The sequence below is a fragment of the Anoplolepis gracilipes genome, chromosome 16 (genome assembly GCF_047496725.1).
Source record: "Anoplolepis gracilipes chromosome 16, ASM4749672v1, whole genome shotgun sequence".
Lineage (NCBI taxonomy): Eukaryota > Metazoa > Arthropoda > Insecta > Hymenoptera > Formicidae > Anoplolepis > Anoplolepis gracilipes.
In genome coordinates this window covers 8,366,935-8,382,334 of record NC_132985.1, presented here as the reverse complement: position 1 = coordinate 8,382,334, position 15,400 = coordinate 8,366,935, and the positions used below count along the sequence as shown (strand labels likewise).

Sequence of the window (15,400 nt, the reverse complement as noted above, 5' to 3'; positions counted from 1 at the left end):
AGCTTTTACAGATCCCTCAGACCTAACCTGCAAGGCAGCAGGGTAGGGATACTATGGTCGGGGAATATAGTTGGGAGGTATGGGAAGGATTCAGGGGTTGAGGACAAGGTTCCTCTCGGAATAGAGATGAGAAAGAACCAGGGCTCGCATAGGCAGGGTCACTTCCCTGAAGTGGATCTATTCTCTGCCGGGATCCGCAGAGAAGTATCCACCTGCTACCTTGTCTATAATTACGATAGGCATATTCTGCACCCATTGCTTCCAAGTCCAATCACAGACATGTATCCATCGCAACCATCTATGAATACAAATATTTGTTCGTGTAAAATGTAAAGAATTAAAATACATGTATACATATATTTAAAAACATATTATAAAGAAAATATAATATACATTAGCAAAATTGAAATTGCAGAACATACTCCAATTCATCATCAATCAAACATGATATACATCATAATACTTACATAATAAATAAGCATATACGTCATAAAACTTACATAATAAATAAGCAAATTAACATGTAGTTTAATACTTACTTTATGAGTGTAAAATAATTTAAAAAGTTTCTGTTAACAAATTTATGATGCGCAAATAAAATTTAATTTAGTATCAGTTTGATTGAAAATAGATTACATTTTGTAAGTGCTGCAATTTCAATTTTGTTTAGTATATACCAATTTATACATGTATTAAAAAATTATAAATAAAACAATAATAATAAATCATACCTGTCATGTTCCTTTAAAAACTGAAATAAATGTCGTTTTTCCATATTTTTATTACAGTTTTTTACGACACATCACACACTTGATTTTACTGACATTTTTTCCATTATATCTATAATTTATATTTATTTTGATTTCCTCTATTTGTTCTTCTTTTATCAATTTTTTGAAAAATAATACCTGCAACAAAACTAAGATCAAAATGCTCTTTTGAAAAGGGAATTGAAAATCTGTACAATCTTTGTACAGATTAACTATTCTTTTCTAGATTCTCGTTCTCAGCTTTCACTTTTATTGACACGTCACTGGACACTATTCACTACACTTCTCTATTCTCCACTATTTTGCTTGTGATCACTTAAATCACTCGCTTCTATTAAGCTATAAGCTATCAGCTATCAGCTGAATGAAGTGTCTTCCCGCCAATTTAAATGCCTTATGTGCACATATCCATAAGACTGAGAGAGAGAGCATAAATAAAGAGGAACTAAGACAAGATTATTCTGCCACGATTGGTTACCTATTAAGTCCGCGCATGTGCAGTTCAATTTTAGGTACGCTAAAATTGCCAGAGTTGCACTACTGTAAATACTGTGTCCGCGACCTTTAGGGCCGCCCCTTACGCTATGTGATCCTTGCGGCCCTCACTGCCGTATTTCCGCAACCTACGCCCTCATCCTTGGCAGATTTCTTCTTGCGTCCTTTTGACGCTGTAGATGCGGGCTTTTCTCAGTCGCTGGTGGGGGTACTTCAGCCCAGCGGTTTTTTACCCGACGGGCCCCTAGGGCGTCCACTCATTGCTCTGTGTCGGGCCTCCCATGCTTTGCGCATGTGGAGTGGCCATCCCCTTGTTCGGTCGTTTCCAGCTCTTCGCAACTGTCTTGGACCTGTGGAAGCGTAGCTTTAATTTTTGGTGGCAGCAACTATTCCATATGGAAGAGTAAATAGCGATAATGATAATAAAAAGTTTTTCACCTGGCATACTCCATTTCTCCAGAACTAGCCTCCGTCCCCTGATAATTCTCCATCCTTGCTCATCTTCCTCCGGCCGATGTTTCACCATAGAAACCGCTAAGATCGCCAAAACGCTTTCAAACGGATAAAACTGGTTCGCGATATCGAACGAGCGCTCTCTCTCGCAAACAGCGAAGACGCAGGCCCCAATATATCGTCCGCGGCCGGGCCACTCAATCCTTATGACGGACGTTAAAAATGTCACGTCACAATATATACACATTGACCGTACAATGTTTTATGCGATTGGTGAATGCTCCTTTGTATAAATTTGGGCCGGTGAATTGGCCTACGGTACACCTTCGGCGCGATCGCTCGTCTAAATCGAATTTTGTTTCCCCAAAACGTCAATAATATTGGGCGCCAGGCGCGACAATCCGTGCCGCTCTAAATCAATAAGATATTCTTACGTTCCGCGAAAAATCCAAAATAATTACAATCGCGACGGTAGCTAAAACGACTAGTCAGTCCATTAGCAGTAGAGGGGAGGTGCGTAAGGAGCTGTACGGGATAGAGAATCGATAGTTGTGAGCGTGAAATTCTTCGACAAAAGAGACACAGTTATTAAATATAAAGGTGAGGTATATTTGACAGTAAATAATTAAAACGTATGTGGAATGTACAGAAAATCTAGAGTTGAAAACGGCGGTTGTCAGAGAGAGTTACATCAAATACGACAACTAGACGTAAAAGTCACACGCTGTGGGCGCGTGACGGCGCGATGTCGTGACCGAGAGGCATCTAATTACACTCGATTTTAGGTGATTCTTATACCGCCGTAAATCGCTCGCGACTTATTAAGGTCGCGGTGATCATACAGATAAATCTCTCAATGAAATACCTCAAGTTTCGGTAGCGAATCGTCCGTCAATCGCGCTAATCGATTCACAATCAAAACTCTCAGGAATGCGCGTAAACATACGCGTCGGCCCGCATCGACATTTGATATCGATCGCTACAGGTTTTGTTCTATGTAGTACAAAGTATGCGGAAATCTCATCATACGCGAAACTCACTAATTCGTCGATATAGTCTGTACAGGCAATTAGACCTCTTGTTTAATTACGGTTACACAAAGAGTTCCCGGATTGCGAGTCGATATGCGGCACGGGATATCAAAGTCGCACGCGGCACGCGGTACACGAGGGGAGCTCGACGGATACAACACGACAATTACTATCCCAAATTTCGACAACTAAATAACAATTAACGCGACGATAAAAATATGACTTTCGGTGGTTTATAGAGAGAGACGTTATCCCTCTTTATGACTCGGACGAAATGAGGCCCTTCGCGAATTCCAACGAAACGATACGACAACAATTACGCGACGGCAGAATATTATTTCCCCGTTAATCGCGACACTAAAAATGTGATAAATACGACAGGGCACGTTCGTCCAAATCGTGTGAGTTACCAGTTAGGCGGCCTTACAATCTCCTTTCTCGTTTCTGTCGTCCGGTCTCGCACGGAATTTTCTAAAGGTCGGGTCGATAGGCCTGTCGCCCTCGATCGCTCGCCGAACAGTGACGAGCGTGAGGCTTGCAGGAGACACGCCGGCGACGTCGTGCGTAATTAGGCCACCTGTGGCGCTATCGTGGCCCTTAGGGCCAATCACGGCCGTCTTTTATCGCGGCCGGTTCGATTCTTCTCATTGATCTTCGATCTGTCGATTCCCGCGAAGCAACTTTCCGGGCGGCTTGTCGGCAACTTCCGGTCGGCCCGGTCCGGTGCCCTTGGCTTCCGCGGATCCCATGGTTGAGTCCGACCTTATAGCTCCTTAGTCGGAAATCCGATGTCCAATACGTCGGGAGTGGCCATCCCCTTCACCGTTCCTTCCGGTCCTTCGCCCCCGGTCCGATCCTGCAGATATAAACCTTTTAACGGCAGCCTATGTCTCCGCCGATTTATTAACAGTCCAATAAAATGCACAAGTCTTACCGGGCGTGATCTCTCCGCATTTTCTTTGCCTCCGCTCGCCGTCGTAGTCAGGCTCCCCGGATCCCTGTAGCTATCGAACCAGAAGATGCTGCCGCCAAACTCGCAAATAACGCGCGCCATAAAAAAAATCTAATTTCGCAGGGCGCTCTCTCTATAATCGGAGGACGCAGGCCCCGCTCACTAGTTTGTCTATATGCAATTGTCTAGTTTGTCAACATGCAATTCCATATCAAGGAAGATATCATGATTTTTGCAAATGTTCGTAGAACAGCGCTATTATCAGAGCATGATTTTATAAAGATATTATAGACATGCTTTTTCTTTATAATCATAAATAAATTAATAAAGAAATTAATAAAGAAATAAATTTTATTATAAATAATTAATTTTTTTACTTTTGTGTTATAAAAATATTTTAAATAATTTTTTCAAAAATTCTTTAATTTCATTTATAATTTACATCTAACAATGTTTAATTTTTAATTTGTATAATTTGCGTTATTTATTACTCATTTCGATTGCTCATGACTCATACCTGCTCTTTATTGCCGATTATATTATTCTTATTTTAAAATAATTAAAAAATATTTTGTATCTTATATAATACATAAAGAAAATATTTGATTTTCAGATAATAATATAACTTTTATTTTGTTTTATAGTAAATTATACATTTTCTCTATTCTTGAGCATAATTAATAATTTATAAATTACATTTATGTACTTCTCTGAAGTGCTATTTAGTCTGATGATCTTACAAAAAGGAACGCAGTACTGACAAATACCCCATTGATGTTTTCAAAACCTATAAAATTAATAAAATATTAAAGTGATAAGATATATACTATATATACATATCTATATCAGCATATTATATGCTGATTGCACAGTCGGATATACAGGATGGACCATTTTAATCCATTCAGTCGAATATCTCGAAAACTAAGCCCGGGAGAGAAAAATGTTTCAGATAAAAGTTGTATGGTTTCGAGGGGGCCATAAGATGGTACCATTGGTTTAACTTTGAAAAATCATTTGAAGGTCACGTGAAGGTCACTTCAAGTTTTTTAAATGGAATTACATATTCTTGTAGCTCATCTCGAGAGCTTTCCAAAACACTTATGACAAAGTATTTTTCATTAAGTATTTTTTGAATTACAAGGCTTCAAAGTTTCAGTATTTTGACATAAAATACAAGATATCTCGTAAAATATTCATTTTTTTATTATCTTACTCTAATACTTTTATGCACAGAATAATGAGACGAATCAATTGGCATAATTAAAACACATAATTATGTTAAAGTAAAAATCTGAATTTGCAACTAACAGTTACACATTTTTACTTTAACATAATTATGTGTTTTCTTAAGGTTTTAGTCGTCACTCGTTGTTTGTTAGAAAGTTATAAACAAAAAAATGTTTTATTTCGAAATGCCATAATTATTGTATTTGTTACTTTATCTGGCACGCACGCACGCACGCACGCACGCATGCACACGGGTGCAAGTGGGGGGCATTCGCCCTCCCCCCTTCCACACCTAGTCCGTCCACCGCGCTTCGCATGTACGTTGCAAGAAAAAGCAAAGTTCACATGGGTTTGCAACTTTCCCCGCGAAGCGAGGTGGACGGGGTGAGTGCGGGAGGAGCGCCTAAGACCCCCCTTGTGTGTGTGTGTGTGTGTGTGTGTGTGTGTGTGTGTGTGTGTGATGGCAGAAAAAATCAAAACAGAAAGCAAAGGACAACACATATTGCCCTGTGCTTCGGATGCGTATACATGCGGACACATATACAGGGTGTCCATGACTACCTGTACCATTCTTTTATTTTGGAGACAGAGCATTTTAGAGAAAAATGTTTCAGACAAAAAGTTGTATGGTTTCGAGGGGGATATAAGAGGGTTCACGCCCGGAACCTCCCACCCCCCGCGAGGGGCTTACCGCTTTGCCCACATGGGCTGCGGTAGTGGCTAGACGGGGTGAGGCGAGAAAGAAGGAAGGAGCTGTTCCGGAGGGATCCTCCTTGTTAAAAGGGACCTCCGGACCAGCCTTTCTCCTTGAGGAAAGGGAGGAAGGGAAGAGGGAGCGGCACCAGTGGCCCCCTGAGGTGTTTAGATGCCTCAGGGGATGACACATTGGTGCCGCCTGTAGGTCCGAGGTGTACCGGGCAATTGGTGCTATCGGTGCGGTGTCCCCGGACACCTCGAATGCGCTTTATGCGCTGATCTGGGTCCTTGCCGACCATGCCCTGGGTGGGGACAAGAAGTGCTCCTCGCCTATGGAGGCGGGGAGCAGGAGGAAGAGGCGAAGGGTGCCTCCGTCAGGTGCGGGGAGGGAGTCTCCCCCGGCGGAGGTGACCCAGAAAATGGAGGAGTCCTCTGTAGTGGAGTGTGGGGAGACCGATTTATCGGCCCCCCCCTTCCCAAGGGGACTCAGATGCCACGTCCATCATGGAGATAGAGGAGTCCCCCCACCCAGAGGAAACAAGGCCTCCTCATCCAGACGGATGAGGGGGTCGTGGGGGAGCAGGAAGGGGTAAGATTTAATCTTTCCCTCTTTCCCCCACGGGGCAGTAAACTCGGGGGGCCATTTAGGCCCCCCTTGCCTCAAACTGGCTCAAGATCAGGCCATTAAGGGGAGAGGTGAGAGTTACATCCTCACCTTCCCAGGGATCAAGGGGGGTAGCGGGGGGAAGTGAGAGTTAATTCTCACTTTCCCCCAGGGATCAAGGGGGGTGGGTGCGGGAACATCCACTCCCCATTGCACCTTGACTCCAGGGAAGGCGGCGGGGTTGCGTGGTGGTCCCGCAACGCCGTCGTTGATGCGTCACTGAGGTTTCTCTCAGTGACGCATCAAAAGGTAGGAATCTACCCCGACCATCTGGGGGAGAAAGGCGGGGGTGGGTCCTGGTAGAATGCGAAAGCGATCCCAAGGCCCACCCGCCAACCGCCGAGAGGACCACCGTCAGGTTTTTAGTACCCCGATTATAGGGAGAGTCCCATATACCCCCGGGGAGTTCCCGCTCCTCGGGAGATGCATAAAGCATTTTCCTCACGCAATAAAAAAGGATACCATTGGTTTGACATTGCAGAGTTATTTGAAGATCACATGAACCTCATGTTTAATTTTTTAAATGGGACACCCTATATATGATTGCATATTCTTGTAGCTTATCTCAAGAGCTTTCCAAAACACTACAATAAAATATTTTTCCATTAAATACTTTTCGAGTTATAAAGCTTAAAAGTTACAATATTTTGATATAAAGTATAAGATATCTCGTAAAATATTCTGTCATAGCTAGACACAGATATATATTATAAGTTAATAAATACGGCATAAGAATTTAGTCATTAGAAACAAGCGAACAGAACGCACCGTGATAAGAATGCGCTGCTGACACAGCAGAGATACGCGCCAAGGTTAGGGCAGAGCAAGAGTGCGGAAGACCGGAAATCTCGGCTCTGCCGAATTACGAAAAGGTGCGAGGAAGGAATTCGAACTTCGAACTTGGAACTTCCTTAGCTTGCACCCCGATCACGCCACTTGTGATCGTATAACACGACCATATTCGGCCGTGTCGTCAAGCGACCCCCTCCGAAATTCGCGCGGAACCGGAGGAGATAAAAGCGACCTACCGCCTAAAAACGCGGGCAGTAATTAACGATCGGAAAGGACACCTACCGCGTTCGCGAATGACCTGGTGTGTAAGACGCGTAGTTATGATAATCTCTGTAAATCAAAAAGGCAACAGTGCAATAAAGTGCAACAACGAATAGACTAAAACGCTGGATTTATTCTTAATATCCCTCCTTCAACAATACTCTTTCAAAAACCATCTCCGGATCCCGACCGGCAACGATCCCAATTCCCGTGCCTTCCTCGGAAGCACAATTCATTTTTCGATTATCTTACCCTAATACTTTTATGCACAGAATAATGAGACGAATAAATTGGTGTAAAGAAAACACATAGTTATTTTTAAGAAAAAATCTGAATTTGCAACTAGCAATTGCACATTTTTACTTTAACATAATTATGTGTTTTAATTACGCCAATTGATTTGTCTCATTAAAATCGTACAACTTTTGTCTGAAACATTTTTCGGTAAATATTTACATAAGGTCACCCCTTTCAGAAGTCAATGACTTTGACATATGTTGTCAAGGTCACTATCCTGAGTAACGCTTAAAAGGTTTTAGCCGTCGCTCCTTGTTTACTAAAAAGTTATAAAAATTTTTTTAAATTGACGGTTTTTGCAATTATTTTATCAAATACTGAAAATTAAAAAAAATGTTTCAAATAAAAGTTGTAGGTCTGTTCAAAATACACATTTTATATCCTATCCATTTATATTATACGAGTGATAGTTTTCGAGAAAAACAACGATAAAGACTCTAAACCTTATACAATATTAATTATAACATAATATATAATATAGTCCCACTGCATCCGCGCATACACTTTCTACACATATACTTTCCTACCCACACAACAAATGGGTTGGGTTAGGTTATTTTTTTTGGAAGTGGAGCTCCCCGCAGGGGGGCGGAACCTACTATGCCCGCGTATAGACTTTCTATGCGTGAAAAGTGTATGCGTGGATACAGTGGGTTCCGCTCCCCTGCGGGAGGGCTCCACTTCCAAAAAAAATAACCTAACCCAACCCATTTGTTGTGTGGGTAGAAAAGTGTATGCGCGGATACAGTGGGACTATATTATATATGGTATTATAATTAATATTGTATGAGGTTTATAGTCTTTATCGTTATTTTTTTCGAAAACTATCACTTGTATAATAAAAATGGGTAGAATATAAAATGTGTATTTTGAAGAGACTTACAACTTTTACTTGAAACATTTTTTTAAATTTCCAGTATTTAATAAAATAATTGAAAAAAACGTCAATTTTTAACAATTTTTGTATGTAACTTTTTAGTAAACAACGAGCGACGGCTAAAACCTTTTAAGCGTTACTGAGGGTGATCATCTTGACAACATATATCAGGGTCATTGACTTCTGAAAGGGGTGACCTTATGTAAATATTTACCCATTTTTCTCTAAAATGCTCTGTTTCCAAAATAAAAGGGTGGTACGGGTGGTCACAGATACCCATATATATCTGAAATATATGAAATATTGAAACCTGTGTGATATCATACAATGATAGTTAACAAATGCGTTTACTGTAAAGTTATTATACATTGTAAAATGTTACTTCACTTTCAAGAAGAACAAAAAATTACATCACATTTTTCAAACTTTTTTTGTCAATAACTTTTTAATAAACAACCAGCGACGGCTAAAACCTTTTGAATGTTACTCAGGATAGTGATCAACATATGTCAAGGTCAAGGTCATCGGGACTAGGTCCCCTATTCAGCATATTTACCAAGTCCTTTATCATTTTGCGATTTTCGCAATAATTATTAAAATATTAATTAAAAATGCTCAGCGAATAAGCGCACGCTTTTCGCGGGTAGACCATGGGCCGTACGCTCTATGCGTTTCAGCGGCGAAGTGTCACGCGGGTTGCACAGCAACGAAAAGTATGTTTGTTTTTCGTTGGCATGCAATCCGCGTGACACTTGCCGCTGGAACGCTTAGAGCGTACGTCCCACAGTCTAGCTGCGCGAAATGCACTCTCATTCATGAATCTTTTTTCATTAATATTTCAATAAATATTGCGAAAATTGCAAAATGGTAAATGACTTTTCTGTTCAGTTTAATGCGCTCTATCTCCTCACAAATGTTGATTCATTAATTCATATTAAATTAAATAGAAAATGTTAAAAATGCAAAGGAGGGATCCGGATAAGCCTTGATTTCAGCTAGTTGTAATCTTGTTAAACACAGAAATTTGTATTTATGGATATTTTTGTAATATTACACAATACTTGCCTGAAAATTGTAGATATTATATTAATAACCCATGAATATCATAATAAAAAACCTAACCATGAATATCATAATAAAAAATTATTTTTATTAAAGTTTATTCAATCTTTAGGGAGCACTCATATATATATAAACAAATATATATCCGACCGTGTAATCAGCATATAATATGCTTTATACTATAATAAAATCTAATTATATTTTTAAGATATAGAAGAAAACATTATTAAACAATAATTAATAATTTATCTTGCACCAATAATTAATCTATTTTTTTATTCGAAAACACTGAAGATTATAATTTATACATTCTTTTGTCATGTGGTATTAAATTAAATAGAAAATGTTAAAAATGCAAAGGAGGGATCTGGATAAGCCTTGATTTCAGCTGGTTGTAATCTTGTTAAACACAGAAATTTGTATTTATGGGTATTTTTTGTAATATTACATAATACTTGCCTGAAAATCGTAGATATTATATTAAAAACCCATGAATATCACAATAAAAAATTATTTGTATTACTTAAAGTTTATAATAAAAAATTATTATTATTACTTAAAGTTCATAATGGCATGTTTAACGTGTCCGTTTAGACTGAAAATAGCTTAATTTGTATTTTATGTATTAAGAAATAGTTTCTGATAACTTACAATAAAACCCAGAGGGGACCGAAATCAAGGCTTATCCGAACTCCTCTTTTACTTGATAAAATAACAATTACATTTAAACAACAAATGTTAATTGAAAAAAGTGGTAAATGTTCAGAATACCTTACATCTCACGGATCATTTTCATTTTTATTTTATATGATATTAAATACATTGTTAAGTAATACATAATCTCTTTTGGTTCCTGAGATTTGCGATTTTGAAATATCATAATTTTCGTACTTATTCGTATCATCTTGTCGTGATACTCTATTTGTGATTTCTTTTGTATTTTTATTATAAAATAAAAATACAGGGATTACACCTTTCTTCCTATATCTTTACTTCGAAAGGAATAACCTACCTCCACCTATTCCTGATTTTAATTAAAAATAAAAATTAATTAGAAATAATATGGATTAGGTTATTTCTTTCGAGCAGAAGCTGCAAGAAAGGAGCTCCGCCTGTCTTCCGCTTATGTCTTTATGATAAAAATGTTGAAAACATATGTCAAGATTAAGATCTTGGGACTAAATTTCTTTTTCTAAAAATATTATTTTTATAAAAGTTCAAAATCGTGTGTCTCAAAAATCAAAAGAAAGTGCAACAAAATTCAAAGTACATATTATATACTCAGGAATATACCTCTTATCAAAATAAAAATAAAAATAATGATCTATGAAGTGTAAGTTGTTACGTTGTCTCGACTGCACGATTCCTTCCTTCCACGGAACTTTAACACTAACTGTCTACACTACGATACTCACTAAGGCATACTGTCTCGACGACTCTCGCGGAGTCATGGTAACAACTGAAAGCGCGATAACAATTCGTTATCATAAAAAACGGAAAAGGGCAGTACGACTCTAATCTATTAGAAAATTATAATAATACACTTAATATCAAAGTCCAAGTCCTCTCACAAAATCATGAGCGCGCGATAACAACTTATTATCATAAAAGGCGGAAAAGGGCAGTACGACTCTAATCTATTGGGAAATGATAATGCACTTAATACCTAAGTCTAAGTTCTTTCACAAAATCATGAAACACATCCTTTTCTATATGATTTCCAAATGCACAAGAAGCACCTAAAAAACAGGAAACGGGTTCCTGACAACGTTAGAAGAGTTTCTAACCAATAGAACAATCAGCAGAAAACAGAAAATAATATGACTCAGAACCACATAAGCGATAATCTTGCTCCAAAAACCATATAAAAGAGAGGTTTTGGAAGAAAACGAACACAAGCTCTTTCACCAGTCTACATTAATTAACCAGTCATTCTGTGAAATGAACGACAAGAGTTATCAGTGAACCACTAGGACCGGCAAATCCACGGCAACACTCCGATGGCAATTGGACCACGGAAGATTTTCCAGGCTTCCAAACAAAACCAACGCCAGTCCGTCTAAAATCTGATCGTTCAATAGTAAGTCCGTTTCCATATTATTTACTCTTCCTCTTGTTCCGTTCAGTTTCTTTTTCTTCCTTCATTTACTTATTACTTCGTGTATTTAAATTTGCATAGTGCCCAAACCAATAATTCGCCGGTCATTACACCTTAAGGGACGGAAATACTTAAACCGGTGGAAACAGTTAATGTGTGAGCCGTTCCCACGAATGGGAAAGGCCCGTGCTACCTCGCCCTTTCAGGCATACGCCACATTTTTACATCCACTGTCTATCGGAACTGCCCCGAGACGGGCGATGGAAAAATCCAGTAGCGCCTGCTGGTTCGTTTGTGCAGGATGGACAGTTTGGCCACGACAAATAAGCCCATCCTTCCTTCCTTAGGGTGACATAAACTCCGCCGGCTGGCATTCGCCACTATCCGACTCCTTCACCCCGCTATCTTATCCGTCGTGCCCACGGGGACCACGAGGAGGCCTGTCCATTTGCATCCCAATCTGGATGAACGCTTCTGACCCTGTCGGGCGAAGGGAATAGTGGGATAGGTGGGCGTATTGAGGTAAAGTGGAATCCTACCTAATTTTTTCTCTAACGCGACGTGAACGCTGCTCGAGAGCATGGTTGTCCTGAGAAGATTACGGGGTCACACCCCCATACCCGAAGGCTCCGACCTCCTCGGTTGAACAACGTACCTACCTAATATATAATCTACGATTCGTATCCCTTTAGCCAGAGGGATTCTCGGCAAAAATCGGTGAACACGGAAAGGGCCTCTGGGCTTGACACGAAGAAGCGTGCCACATCCGGCCATTGCCATTCACTTTCCGGTACGACGCTTCGCAGGATCTCTCTCTGCACGTCAAAGAGGGGACATTCCAGCAAGAAGTTGTTGTGCCTCCGCGAAGGGGCACGGGATTGTCGGGATCGTTTCGGGAATGTCGGGGATGCGTCGGGCGTTTTCCCCCTTTGTTTTTATTGTACTCTGCTTCTCTTTTAATTATAATTCGTTTTATTCTTCTACTTCACGACATGTACAGTTCTTTTATCTCTCGGAAAAATATAAGATAGTTTAATTGAAATCAATGGTGTGTTATTTTGTCACTGCTCCCAGCGAACGTTATACTACTCGCGCTTGCTGTCGGTTAGAGTGAGAGAGCGATATCTCTCGTATACGCCGTCGTACCGGTAGTCTGATACGCGTCGGCTTATCTCAGGTGCGCGTATCTCTCTCAGTCATGCGAGTATGACTTTGTTGAATCTGGTCAGTAGCTGCTCGTGGCGATTATTACTCGTTCGGTTCTAATTAACGACTGCCCGTCGCTTCATCGCGGCGGGTGCTGAGCTTCCCTCCGAACTGCATGGTTTTTTGGAGGGGGTCCCTTAGCAACATGACCAAATATGGTTATGTTGCTGAATTCGCGTTTTAGTGCAGACGAAGACGTTCAAAGTCGAATTTCCTCGCTTGTACTTTTAGCGATTCAGCGACACCTTTCCGGTGCATCTCCGAGAGCGCTTTCCGGTTTCGCGTTCGCTCTCGGTCTCGGGCGCGCGTGGCTCGCTGCGTCAGCGGCTCGCGCGATTATCGCTTCGCTCGCGATGCATTCCTGCATCTATATAATTATATGTATATATATATATATATATTTATCAAATCTGTAGCCTTTTCTGGGGCTATAACAAAGTGCTGAACTGAGTTAACTCCACCTCCGCAAACGCACACTTCACTTTCCACGAGACCTAACGCGAGTCTTTCCCTAAAATCTCCGTGTCCAGTGAGGACCTGTGTGCTCCAATGACTTATTTCTAACGAACGCGCAGCTAGTCTATCTCGCACGTCCCTAAAGAAGGCGAACGTGGTACGACCCTTACTTGAAGAGTTCCATCGGCTCTGCCACATATTTATCGCCTCGTTTTTAATTCCTACGATCGCGGTTTTTCTTTCGGTTCCGGCGGAGATCTCAATACTACCGATCTTGGCGTCTTTTCCCGACCTAACATTATAACGCGTGGCGCCTTCGCGAAGAACTATATCTACAGGAGTCGCTCCTCCGACAACGCAAAGTGATTCCCACGAGGCCGTACGGTATGCGCAAGTCATTGAAATTAAGACTCGACGCTGCAAGGCTTTCAGAATTCTAATATCTCTCTCCGTACACAGGTCGGCCCACCCCACAGCGGCATAAGCCACTGTCGGTGCGAATACGCCCCGGTAGATTGTAGAGAGTGTCCTAAAACGCAAGCCCCACTGGGCTCTCGCTACTCTACCTAATTTCTCGAACAGCGGCCCGACTTTGCTGTTTAAATATTCGCAGTGCGTTCTGACCTTTAAATTTCTATCCAAATAGACGCCAAGATACCTAACCGTTCGCTTAAACCCTATTTTCGTTTCACCGATTTTAATAATTGGCGGTCTGTTCTCGAAGTCGACGGTTTTCTTACTTGTTTTTCGCTTCCTATCCGGTCATGCTCCTCCCCGTCTACTTATCGGGTTTCTCGCGATTGCGTCGGATTTCAGAATGATGGCTTCAGTTTTACGCTCGGAAATCTGAAGTTTCGCGGACTTACACCATTCTGTTATTATGTTAACTACACGTTGGCCTTTTGTCTCGAATTCCCTTCGCGAGTTTCCGTTTATGACGACCACGAGGTCGTCCGCGTACGCGGCGAATCTATCTGGAATCAGGTCTTCCAGTACTCTCAATAGGCCATCAAACATGAGATTCCAGCAGGCCGGACCTAGAACGGAAACCCTGAGGGTACCTGCCTCTCGGCCCGCTTGGACACTTCCGCGGAGCTAAGAGAAATTTTAACACTTCAAACGCTGAAGTAACTCCGGAGTACTTCGAAGATATTACGCGGACAATCCCGTTTCTTAAGACTATCTAACACCAGGGGCCACCAGACATTGTCAAAAGCCCCGGAAATGTCAAAGAGAAGCGCAATGGCGTACCTCCTTTCGGAGGCAGAGACCATCCGTCGCAACTCCACGACAGCTTCCTCCGTCGACCTTCCGGGCATGAACCCAAATTGTCGACCGGAGACCTTCCCCGGTGCCAGTGACGTGTCTAGCAGACGAGCTTTTATAAGCTTTTCGAAAAGTTTTCCTACTACGGAGAGGAGACAAATGGGTCTATAGGATTTCGGGTCTCTCTCGTCCTTGTGTTAGCCTTTCAGGAGGATTCGGAGTGAACCCTCCTTCCAGATAGAAGGAAAGACACCCTACTGGAGACACCCGTTAAAAAGCCTAACTAACTGACCGGGGATTATTTTACAGGCCGCCTTGAGTACGACGACCTCGACTAAATCTAAACCCGGAGCTTTATTATTTTTAAAAGTTTTTACCGCGCGGGTCATTTCCGTCTCCGTGAAGAAAGAGGCGTCGGCTGTTTCGGGGGCAACTCTACACGCGTTTCTAATTTCACGCTGTTCAAGCGTGTCTTCTATCTCCCGGTCATCTGGGATGTGCACATCCAGGAGGTAACTAGCGGTCTCCCCTAGTGACTTTGTGGAATATTCGCCACGCCGGAGTGTGCTTAGCACCCTCTCAACCTGGAGTTTGCTCGCCTGTTGCTTGTAAACGAAGCCCCAGGGCTCCCGGTTGCCGTGCGATGTGACGAACTTCCGCCAGCTAGCGAGTTTCGCCCGCTTCACCCCCCTACAGTACTGCCTTTGTGAAGAACGATACTCCAGCAGTACCTGGAGGTAAGTAGGGTCCTCTCGCCCTCCCTGAAGGGCACGACGCAACCTATATACCTGTTT

At 41.6% G+C, this 15,400-nt stretch overlaps 1 protein-coding gene across 2 annotated transcripts in view; it reads right to left on the bottom strand.

The window, feature by feature from the left end:
* Window positions 1-4,359: 4,359 nt before the first annotated feature.
* The window catches only part of LOC140674553 (odorant receptor 4-like), a 154,510-nt gene continuing 143,469 nt past the window's right edge, over window positions 4,360-15,400 (bottom strand). For both annotated transcript variants that reach the window (XM_072908164.1, XM_072908165.1), the window contains one exon: window positions 4,360-4,488. In XM_072908164.1, the coding sequence (XP_072764265.1) occupies window positions 4,438-4,488 (51 nt within the window). In that variant the 3' untranslated portion in view covers window positions 4,360-4,437. The remainder of the gene's footprint in view (window positions 4,489-15,400) is intronic.